Here is a 25,733-nt window from a genome sequence, read left to right as displayed (position 1 = left end):
TCATGCAGTCACAGCACTGTGTCCCACCACCATCTTGTGAAATTCAGCTAACCAGTGCCACACACAGCCCCACTGTTAGCAAACCAGAGATTTCTGGTTTTATTAAGGGTGTTGAAGAGTGTTTAAGTATTGTGATCTATTGTCCACTGAAACAAGCCCTGAAGCTGTCACACAATCCCTGTCACTGAGAAAGATAAAATGAGTGCTCATGCATCACTTGCAGCTTTCTATGACATTCTGATAAGTATAATCCCTCTTTTCAGATGGGAAAGCAAGTTGCATCTTGGTCTTGCAGCCACTGCAGTCTGATGGAAAAGACACTCCTTTGTCATCATTCAACCACCATTCAATCTGCCTCCTCCACATCTGAAGGCAAATTTTTTTCACTATGCTTACAGTTACATGTCTACATCAGCCACTTCTGCCAGCAGAAACGGTGCAAGATTCAGGACAACTGTTTTCATGAGTGAGAATGTAGGAGAAGGCGGAGAAAGTATGGCTAAACTCTCCTTGAATTTTACCTGCAGGTATCACAGAAGCAGATTTGTCCGATTTTGATGAACATCTGAAATAGAAGTTGACCTTTGGTGGCTTGCCAGACTGAACTGGAGATGCCAATTCAAACATACAGTTTGTACTTTTTAGCTATCCAGGCTTATGAGAACTCCTGTCTTCAGTTGACAAAGGTCCCACCATGAGCCAGTTACACCAATGAATTGGAGCAGAGGCTATAAAATCCTAAAAGACTTTTGAAATTAACCTGTTCTCATAAAGATCAGGTTTTAAATTGGAAGCTGGCTAATAATAGTAAAGGATTATCAGAGACCACATTTCACCAATGACCTCCACCTCTTTCATTAATGTGCTGTAAAACAGAACAATCCCCATGTATAAAATACAAATCTGAATTTTGCAGCTCAAGCAACTCCATTAAAGTACATCCTAAGGATCACTCAATGTTGTAAAAAGGAAAGGACTGATGATCTATGAAGTCAGAGCTTTATAAGCCAAAGCACAAGGTCTTCAGGATTTTACCTGTATTTCCCAAAGCCAGAAATGACCATTAAAACCTCTAACCCAGTCTTTGCAGATCACAGACTTTAATCCAGACGATACTATTTTAATCTAAGGAACATGTTGTTTTTCTTAACCACTTGATTCTGCCATGTTAGAGGAACAACTATGCTACCTATGGTAGCAGAGCACTCCAGAAACAAAACTACATGCTAGGTTTTCCATTTATAGACAATATCTTCCATTTATAGACGATGTTTCAGTGCTACGCACTTTGACTGTGGTCTAGCTCAGCACATAAGCTGAGCTCTTGGTTTCAAGCACACAATCCCACTGACTTCAAGGTAAGTGCACATTAAGTGCTTGACTGAGCTGAGACTGTTCGTGGCTTTTCAGGGTGAACCCTGCATGATTAAACAAGAATAGTTCTTATGAGATTGCTAGTACTAAAGTGAACTTTATTAAACCATAATGACATCCTTGAATGGAAGGCTTTAGGAGAATGTGATATTAACAGTCATCAGAAGCAGATATGCTAAATAAATGAGGTCTGCCATACCACTGGCTCACAAACTTAACTCAGTTGGGAACTATGCTAAGCAAACTTTAAAACCAAGAATGAAGTGTCTGTAAGGCATGTCTTGTTTGCACTGAACCACAGAAAAAAAAAAAGAAACGCACTTTGCTTTGCTTTCCACTGTGTTTTCTTTCTCTGAGGTGTGCCTGAGATCTGAGAAGAGGCAACCCACTTCTATGTCCTAGATCCAGCCACTGTTCCAAAGAAAGGCCGTGCACATGATGCTGTTAGCTGCTGCTGTTAGCCCCAGCTACACCAGTGGTACCCCTGGAAAATATAAACAAACTACTCTGCTGCTGACAAGAGTTTTCCATGGCCTTGATCCAGGCATACTATGCTGGTGACCTTCTCAGTACCTGTTCCTCCACACTGTGAGTCCATCTAACTCAGTCCTGCTGCTGAGGATGCCCTTCCTCTCATCATCACCATCACATGGTCAGAGGCTGTTCCTTCCCCTGACCTATCATACCTCTTCAAAGTTTTGCCTTCTTTCACTCCAATATGTAAGAGTTACTCAACCAATTTGTTCCTGAAGCTTCACCATAAAGTCTTCCTTTTCTCTCTCCTGCTTGTCATGATTCACTCTCTCTAAAGCATTTTGTGAAGGAAGGGCACTCTTCCAAAACCTGTTCTCTTCTTAAGGCCTCAAGGAACAGCATACTGAATAATTTTTTTCAATCAAATCTCGTTGCAATTATTTGTGAAGTGCCTTGGACACCATTAATGGGGAAGTGTCAAAGAACTAGCATCATTATTGTTATTACTATAGAATGAAAAATACATTGAGAACTGTTGGGTGTAAAAAGAAGTGAAAGTTTTGCCTGAGAGCAAATTACTTCCCTAACCACCGCCTATTTATGGTCTTACCAGCCATAATTTTCAAACAAATTCTGAATCAACTCTAAAGAAGGAAATAACAGTTTCATTTGCCACAGTTCCATTTTCAAGATTAGAAAGAAAATTGCAACAAGGCTTTCTTAATGGAAACAAAGTCTATACTGAAATGTACTGAAGGGCAAACCTTCTGTAGCACCTACAGGATGCCACCAGTTTCCAGTCAACAATCCATCATTAGTTAACATTTGGAATCCCTGTTTGGGGATTCAAGGGCAAAAAAGCTACAAGCTAGAAGACAATTCTCCCATAATATATTTTGCCTTCCCTTTGACATGTAGCCAGATAGGCCTCTCATACTTCACCCCACTGTCTTCATCTTTGCTTACTACAATTTTGGTTTGGATTGTCAAAATCTCACTTGCTCAAGAAAAGTGTAAATCTTTATCAGAAGTTCCTAAGAGGATTTCCTAGCTGGCTTTTTGGAGTTGATGGATGCTAACATGCCTTTTTTCTGTCAATATACAGTAAAGCAAATAATGTATTAGTGACCGATTCAACAATAGTGGGGGTGCTTGATAAAATACCAAGAACCTTCAAAAGAAATAAATCATGCCCTATTATCCTTCAGCCCACAAATTTAAAACAGCTTTTTCTTTCACTACAATAAGCAAACACTTAACTGCTCCCCACAGATTTCAGTGTTTGAAGGTGGCCACAATTCAATAAAACATTTTATAAAGAAAGAAAACATTGAGAAAATATATAGCAAGCTACATTCAAGCGATCTGAATCACATTGATCTGGTAGGAGGTAATAATTACAGACAGTTTGAAGAAAAATTCCAGATTTAAACACTCCCAAACTAATTCACTTTGGAAATGTGTCTGCATCCAGTAGAGATTGAGAATTAAACAATGATTCAAATGCTACACACTGAGAACTCACACCAGCCATAATGATGCAGTCTGCAAAACTGAGACTTGCTGTCCTGAGATGATGTGGGATACAAGCTATTTAAACAAGTCCACCTTTCCCCAGTGCTTCGACTTAGGATCAGCTGAGGTGGTTTTATGAATTAAGACATCCAAATGATACAACACAGATGAGTTTGCAAACTTTCAAGCACTTCCTTGGTAAGCAAGCTGAAACCAAGCACTCTGCACCCACTACAAATATATACGCATGTCAGTGATGGCTCTGGCTCTCAAAACAACAAATCTTACATAGCACTGCTGTGGCAGAAGATGGTTCTGGCTTTCCCAAGAGGCATGTTACAAAGGACATCCAAATATCTTTAATGAATAGCAAAGATGCTTTTGTCAAAGAAACATCTGTATGGCAATGAAGTGTACTGCTAAGAACAAAGACAGTATGGGAAGGGCATCTAGCCCAATTGCAAATGCAGAAATGCAGGGACTGATCTATTGGTTAGCAGATACATATGGAAAAGATGAGAAAGAAGAACATGACTGACAGGAACTAGAAACAATTTCTCTGGTGCTGGGCTTACCAGAATGGTCCACAGTGTAGCTGTGCCAGGATGACATACTGTTTAGTGAAATGGGACTTGGATACATGGGTACATGCATGTATGAATAAAAAAGGTTATACTTTTCTTGTTTCACAAATTTCTCAACTCACTGAAAAACAGACAAGCATGAGAGATCCTTAAATGCAACCACCCACTCACAGCCAAATAGGTAATAAGACAACAGAAACAGCCTCCCTGGAAGTGAAAGATCATTTTCTTATTGATCTAACAAGGGAAATCAAACTTTAACTGGGTTTCCTATAAGCACAGAATAGAACAATTAATTATGAAAAGCCTAAACTGAGTACGTTATTATTGCTGGTGAACTATACAATGAGCATCATTTATAAGCCCCAGGGAAACTGGGGCACCATTGTGTGTGTTTGGTCCTGTGCAAACACACACGACGGCGTTCACAGAACAGATTCCTAACCTGTCCCTCACAATCTCTCTGAAGTCTGCTGGGATAAATCATTCAGCTTACAATCCATTCCCCAACCACATCTCTCCTGGCAGTGCAAACTTCATCTTAAGCATGTAAAATAAGCATATTAAGGACCAGAATTTATGTCCCTCAATTTGTCTAGATCATTTTCCCTAGGTCACAAGTAATGGCAGGTGGTTTAGAGAAGGAGCTCTATAAAGAAACAGGCATTTCTTCAGGTCCAAACACAGCTAAAGTAAAAGCATTTTGAATGCACAGACTACTGTCTGCTTAAATAAGTAGGTCATGTACTGTAACCTTTTTTACCCCTCCTATGCAATACAAAGAGATATCAGTTCAAACAGATGGTTGGCGAGTGTGGATGAGACACAATAAGCAAGAGGTTAGACACAGAAAATACATGATTTCTCTGGAAATAAGTTAAAGGGTAGAGAGAAAGTAGTTTTACTTGGATTCTTAAGAATATTGTATTCTGGAGGAAAAGTACGATGAAAAGAAAGGCTGAGCATAACCAAAGTGGGAACTGAAGAACGCAAAACATGGCATCCCGTTTGTCTTGCAATGGGAAGCCAGGCTAGCAAGACTGTAAAATAGAAGCTATTCAACTCCTTTGTAATATAAACTGTTTTGTAAACCTGTTCCTTCTGGCAGTAAATTAATGCATCCCGTACAACTGAATGGCCTGGGACCTTACTTTATATTACCGACCATCCACTGAAAATTGGAGGTGTAATATAATCCTCTCCCATAGCAGCAGGAGCATCAGCAGAGCTACTGTTAGGGTCACTCTTTCAATTGTTGGCCCAGCATTCCCGTTGTATATCAGGTTGTGATCCATGGGACAATGCATTTTGAGACCCACTGAAAGCCCATGAGCCATGCTTTTAAGTGGAGATAACCTCAAAGGAATTTGGAACAGCACATAAGAAGTAGATTTCCCTGCTTGTCTTCCCTTGCAGCTGAAACCTGCTTGTGCTGGCACGAGAACAAGGTATAGCTTTAAGGTAAATTATATTATGAACTGAATGTGGTTTTGAAGGTGTTAGACCTCTTCCATAGAATTTACATACCATGTGCAGTGGAAAGAAGATGCCTTTAATTTTATTCCTGTGTATCTTCCAGCTGAACGTTGCAGCAGGAAATAGAGGACTAAACTGTGTCATGAACGTTCATGAAGAAACAGGTGCTGAGAAAAAACAACTCTGAATCTAGCTTGGGTTTAAGAGACCTGAATGAAAATCTGGGTAATTTTCTTGGTGTGTCTGCAATTTCAATCTCTATTTCTTTTCTATAATTGTCAAGTTGGAATTAACTCACCAGGTTTTGCCCTCTACCATTAAAGAGAAGAAGAGGATAAGAGCAGTGAAAGGGGAGGAGAGATTATTTTTTTTTTCTGGGAAAAATTCATGCCTGATTAAAGCAAAGCCAAGTGGCAAATTCTGAGTGGTTTTATGTAGTCATTACTTCTGCAGAGAAGCACTCATATTGAGTGCCAAAAAATGCCCACCAATTCCTCAACATCAGGAATCAGAGCTCTAATATTCCCTGCAGAATGATTTATCTCAGTGCTGGATCTCGTCAACACATCCTCTGTACACTCCACATTTGGTGCTCCTGGTTAAAGGAAAGAGCTCAGACTTTTTCTCTTTTCTGTACCGATAACATCATTATTATTGTGCAATCTATTTAAATATCCAAATGAGTTCCACCACATTTTTAACTCCATCGGTTTCTCCTTTTGTCCCTCCCCAGTTAAACAGATGGTTAGACTTATTTAGCAATTAAAATCAAGTTTTATTTACCCATTTCACTGGAGCAAGGTTAGAGCCGGTGCCATATGATGTAGGCTTAAAGATTTTGCTAATTTACTTTAATCCACTTAAAACCTTTAAAGCACAGATAATGGAAAACAGACAAGTAAACTCTTACACTTTCCAAATTAAGAGACAAGAGTTTCCTCCTCTGCAAACAGTAAAGCTCTCTAGAATTCTGAAAGGTCAGCAAGGAAGCCTTTGACTACTTTCTTCCTGGTAAACCCTACCTCAAAGGTCACAAACCCACAACTAAATTGCCTTTAACAAAGAACCTAACTAAAGGCACATTGCAAGGTACTTAATTGCCCTTAGCAAAGAATGTAACTGGAGATGCATTGCATAGCCTTAAATGGGAACCAAAATCGATATTTCAGCATTTAGAAGGAAATGATTCTTAGCAAGGACACTCAGAAGCTGATGATGCTGAGCTTAACAAACTAGTCTGGACTGAATTCAGAAATAATGGTGATACCAGCATAATGATCTAACTGTTTAGTGGGCAAGTGGACAGACTGGACAGACAGCAGCTTAGGACTCCTGGTACATTCATGGAAAATCCACCTGTGATAAGGACAAGAGAATGCCATTCCCTGCCATTTTAAAACAATTTACTTTTCTTGCATTCAGGTATGTCCAAATTCTCTATTACTTTTCAATCACTGAGTGTCTGGATCCAACTAGACAGGTGAGGTACATAAGCATTACTGAATCCAGTTAGAGAAAAGGAAACTGGAACACAGTTTCAGTGTGGTACAAAATTACAGGGAGTTTGTAGCAGAATTGAAAATTGAGATTCTTAGACCAGTAGTTGCAAAGATGTCTGAATCAAATGACAAAGCCTCAGAGTTAAAACACTGTAAGGCATCAAACTGAATAAAATTCATTAGGCTACTTGCACTGGCCTGTGGATCACAGGTATAAGGAAAACAGCACAGACTGAATCATCATCCATAGCACCAGGAAGGACTTCAAAATGGATCATCCTACTGGAACTTAAAACAGGAATAGAAGCTCTTACCTTCAAAAGAAATTGTGGGGTGTTCTTTCCTGACACACTGCTGATGTTCAGCTTCAGAGTATTCAGGTACATTCTGTGATGCTGAGAGATGAAAAGCAAGAAGAAAAAGGCTTGGCAATGACAGGGAAATGGCCTTTAATCTTGAAACAACCATGACTGAAGGGCAACTGCAGATCTAGCTTCCAAGGTAGGCCCACGGAGGACACCTGAAATACAAATAATTCCACTTTCAGAAAGATCAATGCTTATTCAGAGTGTGTAACATGGGTAGAGAAAGGTGGAAGTTCCCCTTTCATCCCAGCCCCACTTGTACTAAGTACACAAGATAATAATCCACAAACAGCATCTAAAAATAATGATCCAATTTCAACTGTATTTGGGCTTCTAACTTCAAAGAGAAGGTAAGTGTACAGCTCCCTAAACATATATCTCTTTGGACCTTTGGGGCACATGTCCTTACACAGCAGCTGGTGTGCAATGGCCATTGCTGACAATTTGAATTCTCAAATATTCCAGATGTAAAAGTGTCCCCCAGTGTGGACACCTCACTCCTCAGTTTCATGACATGTCCATGTTTAAATGCCATGCTGTGTTCAAGAAATCACTAAGGAATGGCCAACATCAGTCATCATGAAAACACATGTGCAATTAATACTGTTCTAATAGGAAATTCATCCATTTTACCACTGCTGGTTTAAATGTTTTAAAACAAGAGAAGCCAATTTAAAGGTGTTGCCAGGAAAGTGCTAATTAAGGTAGCATAAAAATTAAAACAGCTTAATTGGGAGAATGGTGAGAAGTGAGTCAATTGCCCGCCTTATCATGGAATGCTATAGCTCTCAGTCACAAGAGCTGAGGCACAGCTAAACAGGAGGAGCACTCACTCTCAGGCTAGGAGACGGGAAATGCCTTTTCTATATGAGCATTTTTAACAGCAACAGCAGGAAAGATATAGCTCTAAAAAACTTCCCTGGGCCTATCAGGCCTGGGGCAGGGGATGGAGGATTAATTAGCTCATGCCACAGGCTCCCCAAGGTGCTGCTGCAGCTTAGGAAAATCTGCATTGGCAAATTTAATCTTTCTAATGTGCACATTGTATTTTCCCATGTAACTTTGCTCAATTATTACAAACATATGTTTTCAAACAAATGGAGTCTCCTACCTTTAAATCTTACCGAGTGATAAAGCTAATTCTGATTGAAATATCACAGAACGAGATTTTCAGTTCCTGCAGGTGTAGTGATTCATGAAGGTAGTGTAACAGTCAACACCTGCAGTGCCTGGTATCTCTAGATTTTTGTTTGGAGTCTCCAAAACACTTTCAGTCAGCTGAAGCGACCAGACTAGTGGCTGGTACCATGGGGTACTGATACACAATAACAGGCTCATGGCACAGACCAAAATATGGGACAATAATGTGACATCAAGAAGTTGGAAGAAGTTTGTAAAGGTCTTTGCGTGTCACAGAGGCAATAAGGGAATACTTACAGCAGCAATGGGAGACAGTTGGTTTGAAAGATGGATCCTGTGTTTTATTCTTATCTGTATTTCTCTGAGATTTTAAAACACTGGCATAAAGATGAGTTGCCAGCGCATCCATTATGTGTGTCTTCGGCAGCAGCTACATATCACTGACTGAAAATAGCATTGGCATTCAGTATTTGGGGTAGTTCTAGGGCCTTGGTTTCCCAGCCAGTGTGAGTGAGAGATTACAACATTTCACATTTTTTCCAGCCCCATATACGTGCAGATTTTATGCAGGGATATATAAAATCCCTTTCCAGTTCTCCAAAGGAGGTTCTACACCATGAAGGGTGTTTTTTTTAAACACAGCAAGTATCATTAAAAAATGGGACTGGCAGAAGTAAGAGATGTGAAATCATTCAAAGCTAAGGCCAGCACACCGTTTAGTCATTAAGCCCAAGCATACTGCAGGGCGTAACTGAGCACTGTGGCATCTCACATGATGGAGATGTTGTGCAAGTCACGGCCTAATGAAAATTACTGATGATGAAGTATTGGAGTATATTTTCAGCCACTGGCTTAAATGATCGTTTTTTTCAGTACAGATGTAGAAGCAAAACACAAGCAGAGAAGTGAACGCCAGGGAGATGCATTTTGTATAGCTCTCGCATCCACTCAAAGTTCCAGAAGAGACATAACCACACTTTCCTTAGAGAGGAGATGGCTGTTGTGGGAAATGCACAGAGGCAAAAGGACTTCTTTGGTGTCAGATATCTTTGCTGGAAACTGGAGGAGACTGTCATGGAAGTCCCACCTCATGCATGCTCTGCTTCTCCCAGTGCAGCCATTACTGGTTATTCCAGACTTTTAGTCTGAGCCAATATGGTCATTTTCACACAAACAGTGCTCTTCAGCTAGGTGAAAAAGACACATGGTAGAGTCCCATGCTCCTCTACGCCCCTATGTGGTCTACAATCAGCACATGAGTAAATTCAAGTTTCACACTCATCAGGGTTGTCGTGGTTTAAACCCAGTCAGGTAACCCGTTTGCTCACTTCCCCCCCCTTTCTTGCCCTCCCCCTGCTCTCGGAGGGATGGAGAGGAGAATCAAAAGAATGCAACTCCCACGGGTTGAGATAAGAACACTTTAGTAACTAAGGTATAACACAAATCACTACTGCTACTACCAATAATAACAATGATAAAGGAAATAACAAGGGAAGAGAATACAACACCTCACCAACAGCCAACCGATAACTTGCCCCCCTCAGCCCGACCAAACACTGACCGATACCTCCTCCAACCCTGCAGTCTCCCAGCCCTTCCGGCTAACTCCCAGTTACATCCTGGGCATGACGTGCTGTGGTATGGAATACCTCTTTGGTCAGTTTGGGTCAGGTGTCCTGTCTCTGCTTCCTCCTGGCTTCCCCTCCTCCCTGGCAGAGCATGAGGCTCACAAAGTCCTTGGCCAAACCAAAACATCCTTGTTATCAGCTCTGTTCCCGAGCCAAAAGTCAAAACACTGCACTGCACCAGCTACCAAGGAGAAACATGACTGCTACTGCTGAACCCAGGACATTATCCACCCCTTATTCCATACCATTCACGTCATGCTCAGATCCCACATTTTCAATATACCATCACTCTTATCTCAGTGCACTCTTATCTTAGTGCATGGACCAGTCCCTATAAAGCTGCTGTGTCCATCTGGTCCATGATGCCAGGCTCCATCTCTTGTAACAGTCTTCCAGAGCAGGAGAGACTGTGTTCACACTCGTGAATAACCCGGGCAATAGTGTCCATTGCCAAGTCCACCCCTTAATCATGAGTCCATCTCTGTGTTGCATCTCTGCTCTGATGGCCTGAAGTGCCATGGGCCCACCAGGCTTAAAATAATTCACTGTCCCCTTCAGCAGTTTCTGCAGCTTGTTGCTGGGGACTCCACACAGCTGCCTTCCATCTCCGACGCTTCCAAAGCACTGGAGGGGCCCAGTGGACTAGATACTTGCCCATACTGTCACACACACCCTGCCACTCATGACTGCCCAGCCTTGGGGAAAACCTCTTGGTCCCCCTATATCGTTGTCTAACCCCAGACAAGACCCAAACCTGACTCTGCTTAACTTTTGAGATCAGACAAAATGGTTGTGGGTAGAACACAGTCTGTGTGTGTGCCAACATGCTGATCCCCATCACAATCAGCAGGCAGGTCCCAAGGATACCCAAAGGCCATTCAAAACCTTCAGAACTCTCAGTTGATGCTGCTGTACTTGTCACTGGGGCTGGTGTAGCTGCTGTACTGTCACTGGGGCTGGTGTAGCTGCTGTGCTCTCTCCCACCGCAGCTTCTCTTTTCCTGAGTCCAGCTCTTCCTCCCCTGCCTTGCTGGGAAATGCTGCGGGGTCTCCTGCATCCTCCTGGGGCTCGGCGGGCGGCTGCCGGGAATGCTCTCGGCCGTCCCGGGGCTGGGCTCCTCCACGGGGCTCGGCTCCTCCGCGGGGCTCGGCTCCTCTGCCGGGCTCGGCTCCTCCGCCCCCTTCTCCCGCTGCTCGGCAGCCGCCTCCTTCCTCTCCTCGACCGCCCCGACCTCCTCCACCCTCAGCCGTCCCCTCGCGGCCTCCGGCCCCGCTCCCGCCGCCGCTTGGTCCCCGGGGCCGCTCTCCCGGGCCGCTTCAGCAGCCGCCGGCTCCCGGGGCCGCTCCCCCTCGGCTCCCCGCAGCCTCACGAAGATGGAGAGTAGGGTGAGGGCCAGGACGGTGAAGAGCAGCCGGACGGCCAGGTACAAGTCCACGGCCACGTCCGTCCCGCCCTGCTGCTGGAGCCCGCCCGTATTACAAGCCATTGCCATAAAGCACAGTGAGACAAGAACCTTAGCCCAAGTCCCACACTTGATAAACACTAACACAGCGAATACCGGCTCTAAGTAAGTTACAACATTCTGAAGCTGTGAGATCAACAAGAACAACTCTGAGAGCCAATAAATCAGCATTGTGATGAGTGACTATTAATCCGGTCAAATCTGTCGTTATCTCAACCCTTCGTGCCCCACGTTGGGCGCCAAAAAAGAACTGTCATGGTTTAAACCCAGTCAGGTAACTCGTTCACTCACTTCCCCCCCCTTTCTTGCCCTCCCCCTGCTCTCGGAGGGATGGAGAGGAGAATCAAAAGAATGCAACTCCCACGGGTTGAGATAAGAACAGTTTAGTAACTAAGGTATAACACAAATCACTACTGCTACCACCAATGATAATAATGATAAAGGAAATAACAAGGGAAGAGAATACAACACCTCACCAACAGCCAACCGATAACTTGCCCCCCTCAGCCCGACCAAACACCGACCGATACCTCCTCCAACCCTGCAGTCTCCCAGCCCTTCCGGCTAACTCCCAGTTACATCCTGGGCATGACGTGCTGTGGTATTCCATTTGGTCAGTTTGGGTCAGGTGTCCTGTCTCTGCTTCCTCCTGGCTTCCCCTCCTCCCAGGCAGAGCATGAGGCTCACAAAGTCCTTGGCCAAACCAAAACATCCTTGTTATCAGCTCTGTTCCCGAGCCGAAAGTCAAAACACTGCACTGCACCAGCTACCAAGGAGAAACATGACTGCTACTGCTGAACCCAGGACAAGGGTCATGAAATGATAAAAAGTTGCATGCAGGAAAGCTTCATAACATCCCATAGTATATTCTGTGCCAAAAGCAGAGTACACTTACTAGTGTTTTGTCTGGACTAGTTGTTAAATGTGCCAAGTAGCTGGATTTCTGCCACTTTCCCTGGGAGATTTTACCACAGTCCAAGAGGCTTCAGTGTTCCTTAGAAAGCTGTAACCAGTATTTGGAGTAAAGTTCCAACTTCTTTTTCCTTGTCACAGGGGAATCCAAATCGTGCATGAAAATAAGGGTTTCAAACTTAATGTGAAGTGGAAAGTAATATACAACCAACAAAAGATGAAAAAGAAACTTTATAAAAAACTTGTACCCTTTCCTGTGTCCCTTATCTTCTACATCTAATTGCGCCCATCAGATGTGTGGAGCTCTCATGTGCTGGGAAGCTGAATAAAATCAGTGTCATGCAGCCCTGAACTGGAGCCTGCTGGACTCAGAGTCAATGAGTAAATGCCAACTTGACCAAGGTCAACAGAAGCCAGAGCCATAGAGCACCACCTGAATGACATTCAAATAATGGATAGCGTTGCAAAAGGTTATTCCTTGATTCTGCCCCTTCCCTGGATGCCTTGCTCATTTTTTTTCTCAATATTTTAGGAAAGACTCCAACTCAGTAATTGCTGTTCTCAGCTGCTACAGCTTTATGTCTAAAATACCCCATACTCCAAATATGAAGCAGTGCCATGTGCAAGAGCATGGCAATTATATGCCAAGACCAAACTAGTAACTGCCTGGGAGAGTCCAAGAGCTAGTTATAAAGTGTAAATGTTTCAATTCTGCTGGTGACAGCCAAATGCAAGCCTCTAATTTTGCCCAAGCTACAGATTTTCACTGTGAGGGCAGGAGTATGACCAGTGCTTAGGACCAGTCCTCATACTGGCTGCTAAAAACACTACTTATCGTAAGCACAGCCCAGGCTAGGGGTGGTTTGCACTGCTGGAACTTGCCCTAGCATTAAGGTGTGTAGATACAGTTAAATGTTTTAAAAAGACCTGTTCTTATAAGACTTTCTGCTCAAAATGGCTTAGAGCTCAAGAAATCAGCTGTCAGGGTTTCAGTGCAGATGAGAGACAGCAGCTCAAATCCCTGGTTAAACTCAATTCTCAGACAGTACATACTTCAGTTCTGTATTCGCTCATCTTGATGTATCTCTACCACCTTAGCTGGTTTGCTCCTCAGTGCAGACATGCTAAAAAAAAAAAAAAAAGGATAAAAATGTCCAATAAGATTATCTGTCCAAGTTTATCTGCCATCTCCCTCACACAAGACTGTCTTCTGTGTCTCTGCATAATCCCAAGGCCCAGAGATGGGGCACCTCTCTCCCTTCTCATACTGTGCACCATGAACCGCTCTGGCCCTCAGTCAAACAAAGACCAACAAATCCAGACTCCATTGGACCCACTGAAATATGCCCCAGAGGCAGATATTTTGTAGAGCACCACTGCTAGCACCATGCTCTTGTCTCTTAAATCAGGCTCCCTCAGCTCATGGGCCTCCGTGACAGTAGCGGGGATGGCAGGGGATGGGCAATGAACTGCTCCTTCTGGGTAAAGCAGAACGTCTGCACATATAACACATCCCCAGAGCTGAGATTTGCAACCACAGCGCCCACGAGAGCACAAGCCCACTGCCGCATGCCCATTTCTCACCCAGACCATTTCATGGCAGTTCAATAGGGCCAGCATATAATTCTGCTTGGCCTCGTGGCTTCAGCCCCCAGCACAAGCACAGCATTCAGGGGATCAGCCACAGTCCCTTCCTTATTCATTCTCAGGGCATGAGTCTTTTCCAACTCACCCTGTATTGTATCATTGTAACTCCATTGATTTCACAGGAACTAATCCTGATTTACAGAGGGTAACTCAGATCAGGCCCCCTTTGAGTAAAGATCCACATCTAAAAGAAAAATACCTTCAATCAATCTTCAGGGCTTTAAAACAAAGCACTCTTCAAAAATGGCTGTACCAGGAATTCATATCCTGCATTTCTCTGACTGTAACTATCATTTTGACTTAATAAAACGTGACAGTAAAGTTTAAGGATAAAAGAAAATGCTTCATCTTTCATTTTAAAGAAAAGAGCTGCCTTTAAAAAAGATTTAAAAGGAACCTCCTGTAAAAGCACTAATTCTTCTCTTTGGGATCTTTTGTGATTGGCACAGTTATGATTTTGTCAGAACGGGATACCAGAGGGAAGAGCAATGGAAAGAGGTGGGCATTAAAGTACTCCAAAAAAGTACTGGAAGAATAAGGGAAATAAATATAAACATTACAAAGCAAGACAGCTCAGCAATGTGACTATGACAGGCTGGCACAGGCAGCTCTGCCCTAGAAAACAGAGAACTCCAAGGCCAACAAAACCATGGTCCTTTATTCATCCACCACTCCTTGACCTCCCCTCCCACCCTCACCAGCTGGAATTTCTCCCACCAGACTGGCTCCAAGGGCCTTTCCACACTATCGAAGAAAAGGCACAGCTTTTCTCTCTGTCCCTGGCCGCATGCATACACTCAGCCCTCAGCCAGCACTGGGGAGATGGATGGGTCTTACAGCCAAAACATGGCACACTGCTCTTGCATATCCTGATGTCAGATCTCACATGCACCCTTAAACTGGGGGCTTCTGCCTAGCAAGCTTTTCTCATTTATGTACTTGTGAGAAAAACATATGGGAATGGTCAAACTACTGTTCAGATAAAAATCTGTGAAGAGATCTTGTTTTTCTTTAATTTAATCATGCTACAGTCTTCTGAAGAATCAGTGAGCTCATTTCTAAATTCACAACAGCTTACATGCTGCAGCTCTTGTTCTGGCTGGGTTTCACCATGCTCTCTTGTGCCCACCTTGTTCAGGGCTTCCCACAGCCTCCACTACAATATCATCTCTGAGCCCCACACTGAACTCCATCTCATAACACCCCAGGAGGACAGAACCACATTTTCACACATGTAATCGAAGGGTTATCTTTCTAAAAACCCTACAATTCAGCAGCAGGGTGGACTGCAAGAGGGTGCAGGCAATAGACTCTCCTGAGGCAAAGCAGAAGCTTGGGCTCCATGCTGACTGCTCGCACAGCTCCTGCCTCACAGTCTGCAAGGCACTGGTTGCAGTATCACAGTAGGCTTTATACAAGGGATAAAACAATTGAGAACTCATAACACAGGTCACTTTATTGCAACCTTTCTGTTATCTAGATCTATATAAATAATTCAGGTAACTCTCTGCAAAGGAGAAATCAGTTTAACCTAATATACTGTTTGGTTCATGGCTCGTGAAGCCTGTAGTGGAGCTGAATAGTAATAGTCTCTAGTCTGATCTTCTTAGGACTACATACCACAAAATATTGACAGTGCACTTTGGGGCATTTTATTTCTAGAATGCTTTCTGATTGCTATTCAAAACCACCCAGGACTGGCCAAGGTTTCAAACCAAGCCCACAGAAGCAATGGAATGCTCTTGTTCAGGTCAGGTAACAGAGACAAAACTCTTAATAACAGTTTGGTACAAAATGAATTGGTTGGTATCAGTCCATTTCTTTATGGACTGGTATAAGCCCTCAATGAACCATCAGCCACCACTTACCTATTTGGCCTCAGCAGCACAATCGGTGGCTACATGGTCCTGGAAACTGAACTGTTTCCTCACCTTTAGAGGAAGCACTGCAGAAGAGGAACCTACTGTGGAAAGCTCCCATTAAATAAAGCTGATTCAAAAATAAAAGCCTGAGGAAAATATACTGTGGCACTGAGTTCCTGCCAAACCCAGTGAGCACAAATAAATATGTGCTCTGCTGACACTCAGAACTGCTTTTGAATAGCACTAACCTGACCACACATAGAGTGTGTCCCCAAGTGCCTCAAGAGGCTCTCCTCAGAGGGCTCTAGATCTTTGTTTTTTTGGCTGCCCACCTATAATATAAAAACATGAGAGGTTTTGTTAGTGTTTGTTTGGGGTATGAATTTAGCACTTGTGAAAAGGTGCCTTGGAGTCTGAAGTCTTCTGTTTATCCAAAGATCATACTTGGCAATGAAGGCTTACACTCATTTATTTCCCTGGTGGTGTGCGTCCCCTGTTCTCTAAGAAGACTACAGTGGGGATGGAGAGACCCATTTGCTCTTCACAGAATGGCCTCTCCGAGAGACAGCAAAGATGTCAATGTGGAGGTATTTTTTGCAATTCTGGGACCTGGACTGCCTATGGAATTATTTTTCATGTGTTCCATCTGTGAAACAGAGATGAAGGCAGAGATGAACACAACAGAAAACAATGGATGCTATGGTACTTAGCACGACTGCAATTCAGAGGCAAAGTTTACTGCAGCCTAGCTTAGAAACCAGGAGATCCTGGCTCCCAGTCAAAGTCTCTGGATTTTTCATCAAAAGGAGAGGATGAACGAGTGTAACACAGCCCAAGAGAGGAGACATCCCAGGGCTTATCTGATAGTAGCAACACAGTAATAACTATTCTAGAGGCTCTGCCTGCAGCTGGGGAGCTCAGCATATGTTGCAGTGCAGTTGCCTTTTCTTGCTGTATGCATGATGCAGAGTCCTCTGTATGGGTGCTGTAAATTCCAAGGTGACAGACATGCTGTTTACATGCACATGAGCTATATAATGCAAGTAGAGTAGATTCAGCATCAGATTTACTGCAAATAGTCACCTGGCTGCAAGGGCTCTTTCTGGCTTGAAGTTTGGTACTCATCCCACAGACCCATGCCTTAAGCTGTTGCAGAACCACTAACACAGCAGCTTTTCTTAAAGTTGCTCCCCTGCACAATGAGAAAGTGGTTTGTAAATGTGCAAATTAGCAGAGCCACAGCCCATAATACCACACTGCATAGAAAATGTCATTCCAACACACTCTGGTGCAGTCTAGAGAAGTTCCTCTATTTGTGGTGATTCCCAGATGTGTGGTGTCCCTGTTCACACTCCTCCCCACAGCAGCTGTGACGTTACAGCTGGGGAAACTGAGGCATAACACAACTGTGACTCTGTCACTAGTAACTGCAACCAGTTTTTGGTAGACACAGAAGTAAACTCCTCCTGACTCTTCCAAATGCTTTTGGTACAGGGCTTTCTTTTGTCTCATGGTTTAATATAAAAACTGTAAGTGTTCTTTAATTCTTAATAGACTACTAATTGTTGTTTTATTGATACTAGTTTTTTATTTAGCTTTATCTAGAGGGTCCATTGAAGACATTCCATGGGATTATTAGTAAGGAAGTTAGTAGCAACGGTTCCAAATTGCATGAGACCTAATATAGGTTGGTAACTTGCAAGGTTTCTCTCTTCAACACCATTACGGCAAGTGGGGGACAACCGCAGTCCTCAGACTGCGCCAAGCAGTTAGGCATTATGGTAACGGTGAGACCACACAGTTGGGAAAAGGGTAACAAGATAAAATTTAAAAAATAATAAAAAAATCCACTTACTTCTCCTTTGACCTGAAGCAATCTCAGAATTCAAGTCTCCAGCAGACAAAAACTGAGCCATGAAATCATCACACCAAGCCTCTGGCCCAAGAGCCAGCTATAACATACAGGCTTGACTTTCCCTAGAGCCTTGTTTTTCCAGTTTAAACACACCAGAACTAGCTCTACGACTACAGCTCCTGCCACCCACCCCCTTCTGCTCCATCCCACAAATCCTCTTGCGTCACTCCTGCAACCCCATGTGCTGGGGTCAAAGGCGATTGCTGCATATCACAAATCTACCTCATCCCTCCCAACAGCATCTTCCTGTACTGCTGCATTGCAACAACAGGATAAGAAGAAAGTTTTTTTTAATGCTCACCCACAAAGGAGAGACTAACCACAGCTGGTTTTTTTTTGTCAAAAATTTGTGATTACCTGGTGCCACATAACACATATTCATAGGAGAATAAGCACGAAGCATCCCTGTAGTGCAACTCCAAGTTTCAGCCTGCTTGGAAACAAGAATGTTTTGCTACAGCATCTTCTTGGCACTGCACAGTACCATTTATCATATGGAAACCTTTGGCTAGAAGGCATTTAAACAGTCTATATACACCACAAATCTGAACAGACAAAATAACAATTGTCAGCCAGACACTTTTTTTGTCCCTGCTGTGCCTAGTTTTCTCATATTTCTTGCAACAGCAGTTACCTGTTAGGCTGTTAACTCTTTCTCTTGTTGGAACCACAGGGTTGCTTTGGTCTTGCATCCCACTTGGTATACTGTAGGGGAGAGTGGCTTTTCCCAGAGCTACCCGGCTGCAGGATAGCACTGAAGGGAAGAAGTGCAGAAACTATACAGTTCACAAATGGCATATTATTACTGACTGCTGTGTGTAAACAAAATAGGACTGATTCCTCATCTGCTGAAAACTACAGTGGCATCAATTTTTCCCCAAAAAAATACCTGGTGATCGATAACTTCTGAAAAGACTGAGCTGAATCTTCCTCTTCCTCCAAACATCCTATGTAAATTCTCCGATACCAGGAGCATGGAACTATGCTACCTGCTAACTGAAGCTCACCAGCCTAAAAACACAGGTATGACTATGCTGGGTGACAAACAGTAACATCCTTTTAGAGATTTTTTCAAAAACGGTATTTAGGCAAAGTGAAGCAGGACACGTGACTTCCAAAAAACCCTTGGCTGCAATCTTTTAATTAATGGTCATAGTTTTCACTGTCCAGATTTATTTACCTAAACAGTTCACAGTACAGTCCTCACCCTGTAATATGCCCCTCTCCTCTAAATTTCAAAAGACACCAAGGTGATCCAGGATTTAATGCAAACCCTAGGATCTAAGCAGTTCCATGCTGGAATGGAAGGGAAAGGTGGGAGAGACTAAAAGGTGGGATCACCCTCCACACTCATGTGTTTGACAAATTCAGATGTCCTGCCAAAACTGGACATCTGAATACCTCCAGTCAGAAGAAGCAGCCTCCCAGTGGACACCCCAGCAACAGGGTGCCAGCTTGCCTTGTCAGGAGTGCTTTAAAAACCCCAAATAATCCCTCAAACAGAAACCTTGTTGTCATCTTCCAGGAGGCAAGGCCTGAGCAAGCATTCAGGGGCTAATATCATTTTAATATACTCTGAGGCCAGGCTTTCTGGAGAAGATGAATTATTTGTAATGAATTCCAATCACATGGTATGCCAGCCCCCCCACCTTCATCCTGCATATATAACCAAATGAGTTCAGGCGACGTAAGTTATTCAGGGACTTAGCTGTTCAGTCTGGCCTTGGAGGATTTGCTCTCATTATGGCTTTTATGCAAATTCTGTCCTCCAAATCTCTTCTGAATCAATTATTACTAGATTAATTTAAACATGTCCACCTGGGGTGCCTGTATATCATGTGCCTCACGTTAAAAAGTAAAAAGGATGATAATGAATTCAGGAGGTGACTGAAACAGATTCCTGCTTTGTGGAAATGTGACCTTTTTGCATAACGTCATAAAAGAAAGAAGTTCCCTCAAGAAACATGGCAGATAGGGTCGTTCGTTGGATCAGCTGGGCTTTCAATCACTCTTTGGAAATTAGCATGATACAATAAAAAATTAATAAGAAATTAAAAAAAATATCACTTTAATGCTCCAGACTATTAAAGTCTTCGATAGACTACTAATTGAAATGTAATGTTTAATTTTAAGCAATGCCATTTTATTAATGGTAAAAACTAGAATTAATGTCATTAACCAACGTTAATATTACAAATCCCCTGAGGGATAACAAAGCAATTATGTTATTCACAGAACTGAAAGGGGGGGGGAGAAAGATGTAGTCTGTACATGGCTGCACTAAGGCAGAAGAGACTTCTTCCATCTGCATTTCCTCTGCTGAGAAAGGGGGTTTGTTTGTTTTTTGAGCAAAGAAGAGGGAGAGGAAGAGAATAATTTGCAGTAAGTTAATTACTGCTGATTTTCAGGCACTTAATAGCTAGGAAATTATTCTGTTACTCAAACACCATACTGTGGGGATCCTGGAAAAATAATTCGGGAATGAGAAATTGATTACAAACCCTCCTTCTTGGAGGCCTCCCCTGTGTGTACTTGGATCCTAACACACTCACCAACAGCCTTCACCTGATGGAAAATCCTGATGCAAATATATACCCCCCACACTGGACAGTAAATGGGTCTATTAGAGCCGTGCTGGTTTGCATCTGCCAGGGATCAGCAAGGAGATATAACCTTCTATGGTACTGAATGCCCTCAAGTCCATGTGAGGGCAATTGCTTCTGTTTTATATAGTTCAGCAAGTTCAGCATCTTGTCAGACCCACTGCTCATACAACAGGATAGATAGGGTTAGCCTTAATTAAAGCACCAAAACCAATACCCTTGCCGACCTGGCAGAAGTTGGCCAGAGGGAGTAAAAACCTTGACTGGTGCTGGTATAATACTGCATTTACCCCAGAAAAAACATGTTTGAGATAAACCCTTGATTAACTATGTTTTTATCATCTGGCTGGTAATTCAGAGACAATGGGGAGATTCAGCAAGCCAGAGCATGAAGATTTCCCCAAGGAGCTACAAACCTTGTTGTTATTCCTCAGAATCCCAAAGACTTTACAAAAAGTGAAAGTACTCCAACCCATCCAACACACCACTGTCAAAATCCACCACTAACACAAATGCCTCCTTTCAGTGAACACTTTTCAAGGCAACCAGTGTTACAAATTCACAGTATTAATCCATGGGAAAAGATACAAAGATTAGTTTCCTCTGTTTCGTGTAACATGCCATTGCTCTGCCATAAACCAGCTCTCAGGAGATTTCTGACACTGTCCAGCCAAGCACTTTTTAAACATTAAGTACATCTCCTTCTTCAAGGAAAACGAAGAAAAGCATCAACACTAATTACTACCAGGTTTCCTATTTATGTTGCAATGAGGTGCAAAACTTCAATACTAACCTAGAAGAAATCAAGTGAAAAAGGCTTTCAGTGAAGTAGGATTTACTGTTGAATTTAGATGGCTATAACAACAGGGATGCATACTTGGGGGCTGGGACCAGGGCGTCTTTCTTTCTTTGTAGCCCAAGCACAGACCACCCAATGGCTCTTTATGTGAGGCACTGGAATAGGTTGCCCAGGGAGGTTGTGAATGCTCCATCCCTGGCAGTGTTCAAGACCAGGTTGGACGAGGCCTTGGGTGATATGGTTTAGCGTGAGGTGTCCCTGCCCATGGCAGGGGGGGGTGGAACTAGATGATCTAAAGGTCCTTTCCAACCCTAACCATTCTATGATTCTATGATTCATTCTATGTTTCCGTTCGGGATATAGGTACAGCCATAAAACGCAATGAGATTTGGGGATTTTACTTAAATTGATGTATTACTTAGCAATCTTATTATAAATGGGAGACTGAGCAAGGGGAAGAATTACTGCAAGGCTTCCTCTGTGCTTACCAATGAGGGCCTGCACATAGCAGGCTTCAGTCTATGGAGCCAGTTATGCTTGACAGCATGATGCCTTTTCTCCTGCAAATTTGCAAATCATTGTGTTTTGTCTCCCAGCAATGGTTTCTCTCTTACCACTTGTGTCCCCATTTCCTCAAAGAACAACATTAAGCCTCCTGTGAAATATCTCCGAAGTCAATTCTGTCACTCTTCTATTCTCACTCCTGATTTGAAATCAGAGACAGAGGAAGCCACTGAAGACACCAAGGTCAAGGCAGAATGAGACAAAGTCAAATTCATGCAATCATTTAAAACCACATGCCATCAGGCCATTACAGAAACATCAGACGTTATGGATTGCAGCTTAATAGATCACAATGGAGGATGATGGGGGAGAAGAGAGAAATGTTCCTTTTGGGTTGAGACTTGCTGATTAAAGTGCACAAGTGGGCAGGCGACTGCGACAGAATTTGTGTTCATAAAGCTGAGACTTCTCAATATTAATGGACGCACCATTGTCGCCAGACGCAATGTTTTGTTATTGCTTGATTAATTGAAAGTCACACACAATGACATATTACAGGCAGGATAAAGCTGTCACTGGAAGGCAATTCTTCACAGTAATTCCTGCAAGTCTCTACAATATGAAATTGCATACCCCGTTACAGACGACCCCTCGAGCACAAACACATTACATATCTTTATATAAATAACAGTGACTAACAACAGCAGTCTGAGGTAATCTCTGTGGGATAGAGAAAGAGAGAAAAAGGTAAGACAGGGAAATTGCCTTCAAATATTAGTAAGCTTGTCTGTGCTAATCTCCATCAAATGAGCTATTTCTCTTTTATTCTAAAATAAAAACTGTTCCTGATGGAGACACATGAAGTATGATAAAAGAACATGTTGTGGCATAAGTGACAACTGGAAGCCTTACTTCTTCAAAAGGCCACTAGCTCTAAATCTTAAAAACTTATCTTGATCAAGACTAATTAAACTTTGACACAGTCGCTTTATCACTTACTTAGGTCAGTAAGTAAGTATCAGTAATTGGTCCAGCCCACTTTTCTAAAGCCCCCAGATCAAAGCCTCTTTTATATTTCTTTTAGCAGCTGCAAGAAGATATCAAATCATTAATTCTCTCCATGCATTTTATTTCAGTCAGAATCACTGCATTCAAAATAGGATGTGGAAAAAGGTCTACAGTGCTCGAGGGAAAAGACACAACCCAGGGGAATAGGGGTGCCCAGGAAATAGTTCGTGTCACTTAGTATTTTGTGTATGACAAATTCACAGCTGAATTGCCAGTAATGGTACACAGTTGCCTAATCTCCAGTTGGCATTTAGCGCTCTATTTCCCATACCATTGGCTAATGGTTAGATCTGTCACAGCACTCGGTTCAGTTTCTTGCTATTTGAACACAAATTGGAGGCGATACTCCATTACTCAGATGAGCAATATTTCAAAGACTCACCATCAGATAGCATGGCATCATCCAAAAACCACACAGTACCCTTTCTGTCTTTTGCAACTTCTCCATTAAAGAGCTCAATTTCACATGAAAATGAGATGGTCAGAGGTTTTAAGCCCTTTCAAGCTTTCCCACTCGGACTTTCTGTTACAAACCTCTTGTAAAGTAAAAAAGTGACACAAAGGTCTTTACCTGCTCAGAAGACAGTTTCTTGGAGGCTCTTGTAAATCTGCCACTAACAGAAGACAAGGGAAATGGGGATAGGAAAGCACAAAGCCTGGGCTGTCCTGTGGCCTGGAGGCACATAGCGATCTCTGTCTTCACCTAACCCAACCAGAGCCCTGCAAGAGTAAATCTGCGTCCACTGGCCTTTTTAACAGTCCCTTAATGACCGTTAACTTTTTTCAGCCAGCCATTGATTCTAATGGCATGTGCATTCACACACAATAATACCTCAGACGGCCTTCATTAATTTACCATGCATAATTTCTCTGAAAGCTTTTGCCAATAGAATACCCCTAAACTGACTCACTAACTCATGAAGATAAAGCACTTTCTGTGTGAGATCATTATGCAGATTCACAGCATTCTCCTCAAATAAGTTAAAAAGTAGGTATTGTTCGGTGTCTACCCATTTTTTGGATGCAGCAAAGAACCAGGGCTGGAAAATGTAAAGCGGCTGCTGGAGTATCCAGTGTGACAATGAATACGTAAGATACTCTGGGCTGTGGAAGGAGCAACAAGAAAAAAGGCAGTTTACATGAAAAAGCCTTTCTGCTGTGAAGTTCCCGAAATCTCTCCCAAATTTCAACAATGGGAAGTCCTAGAAGTGAAAGGCTATTAAAATACTAAGGGAAAATGAAGCAATATAGATATCCACCACCCTAGGTCCATTCATGCAGAGGCAGAGGAGGGGAAGATCCAGCAAAGGGAAGTAGATCAGAAACAAACTATCCCGGAGAACAAGGGTTTAGAGCTGTCAGGAAGTACAGTGCTGCCTGTTAGCCTTGCAATAAATTACAGAGCTGTCAGCATTTTCCCATTATAAATCCCTCAAGTCTCCTCCTATGTACACTGATTCAGATCTCAGTCCCATGGCAGCAATGAAATTGCAGGCAAAAGCACTGTCCCCCCCCTTTGGGGATATAAGAGCCATAAATACAACCAGTGGTCTTACAAACTTTACAGGATGTTAGTTTTAGGGAATAAAAAATGATTATTTATTTTTTTACAATTAGTTTGGCTTTAAGCAGAGTCACAGGATGGCAGGTAAAAAGCTGACTGTAAAGGTGATTTGGATTAGGCTCCTCCTCTACACTACACTCAAATCTTTTATCGACTTGCAAGTCCCGTATCCCTTTCCAGAGGACTGACCAAAGAGCCCACAAATGCTGCAGCTCCACTTCCAAGGTTATAGGTGGCAACCTCGCTTACATAAAAACCACCTTCCGTAAACACATACGCTTCTTATACTATCTAATATTAAATGTAGAGGTAAAATGATGATTTAAAAAAAATCTGAAAATTTAATCTGTCTCAAATTCTCCAGTCGTGGGACTCAGGGGTTTGGGTTCTCATCAGTGAGCACTGAACCACTTGCCAAGAGCACAGAAGCAAATGTAGCCACAGAGCCACAGAGCAGGTGGGATAAGAGCAGAGCCTTTCAAAAAAATCCTGTTAAGAACAGGCTTAGTATTTTTAAGAAGTGGCTTTTTTTGTTGTTATTTCAGAATCCAGACTGCAAAAGGGGCCCCATGTACTCCAGTGCAAAAAAAAAAAAAACAAACAAAAAAAAGATAATGACGACTGACAACATATGTGGGGAAAATACATTCACATGGAGATACTTTCTAAAGTGAAAACCACCGGAAGGATTTTGGCAACATGGATTTAGTACAAAGGATGTAAGCCATTATCAGCATAAAAGTAATGAAAATCCAGCGAAAACACCGCTGCCTGGAGTTAGAGACCACTAATATTGCCACTAATTACGCATGCTTAACTACAGCTTTGCCAGCTACTGAAACAACACAAAATTGCCAATAAACCAGTCTGTCTAGGGAGCAACAGCCTTCTTCAAAAGCCCCTAAATACGTATTTACAGATGGTATGGGGAAAAGCAATCTAACATACTGAAGAGGAATATCTTCCCTCTCCCCTTTTTTTCTTTTTTTTCCTGTACTTCTGTCTTGCTCCAAGCTACTAACTCTTCTACCTTCTCTGACATGAAAGGCTGGTTGGTGATGCTGCCACCCCAAACATGGCCTATCAAACCAGGAAAAACATGAGCGTGGGCTACCATTCTCCAATTACTCAAGTGTTAGTAGTAAATCTTAGCACAACACGTGACTGTACTAGACATTAAGTAGTACATATGCTGGAGGATTTGGGGCTGGAAGCAGTCTGTCTGCTCCAGATAAAGTAATGACTCAAACACAAGGCAAGAGACACTCGGCTCCCAGTGGGTGCAACAGCCCAGCAGAATTACAGCCACCCCCAGCCCCCCATTCTGCAGTAACGACAAATC

General features: G+C 42.7%; 1 protein-coding gene across 6 annotated transcripts in view; it reads right to left on the bottom strand.

Annotated features, from left to right (window-relative positions):
• The window catches only part of SEMA5B (semaphorin 5B), a 283,614-nt gene that overhangs the window by 131,820 nt on the left and 126,061 nt on the right, over positions 1–25,733 (bottom strand). For all 6 annotated transcript variants that reach the window (XR_009962448.1, XM_062607082.1, XM_062607079.1 and 3 more), the window contains one exon: positions 7,237–7,442. Coding sequence is in view for 5 of the 6 variants with exons in the window: in XM_062607082.1 (XP_062463066.1) it covers positions 7,237–7,390 (154 nt within the window). In the remaining variant the exon portion in view is untranslated. The remainder of the gene's footprint in view (positions 1–7,236; positions 7,443–25,733) is intronic.

This window comes from Pezoporus occidentalis, unplaced genomic scaffold (assembly GCF_034315485.1).
Source record: "Pezoporus occidentalis ecotype Australia unplaced genomic scaffold, CSIRO_AGI_Poc_V1 ctg12, whole genome shotgun sequence".
Lineage (NCBI taxonomy): Eukaryota > Metazoa > Chordata > Aves > Psittaciformes > Psittacidae > Pezoporus > Pezoporus occidentalis.
The sequence above is the reverse complement of the archived record's forward strand: the minus strand, read 5'-3'. Positions and strand labels throughout refer to the sequence as shown.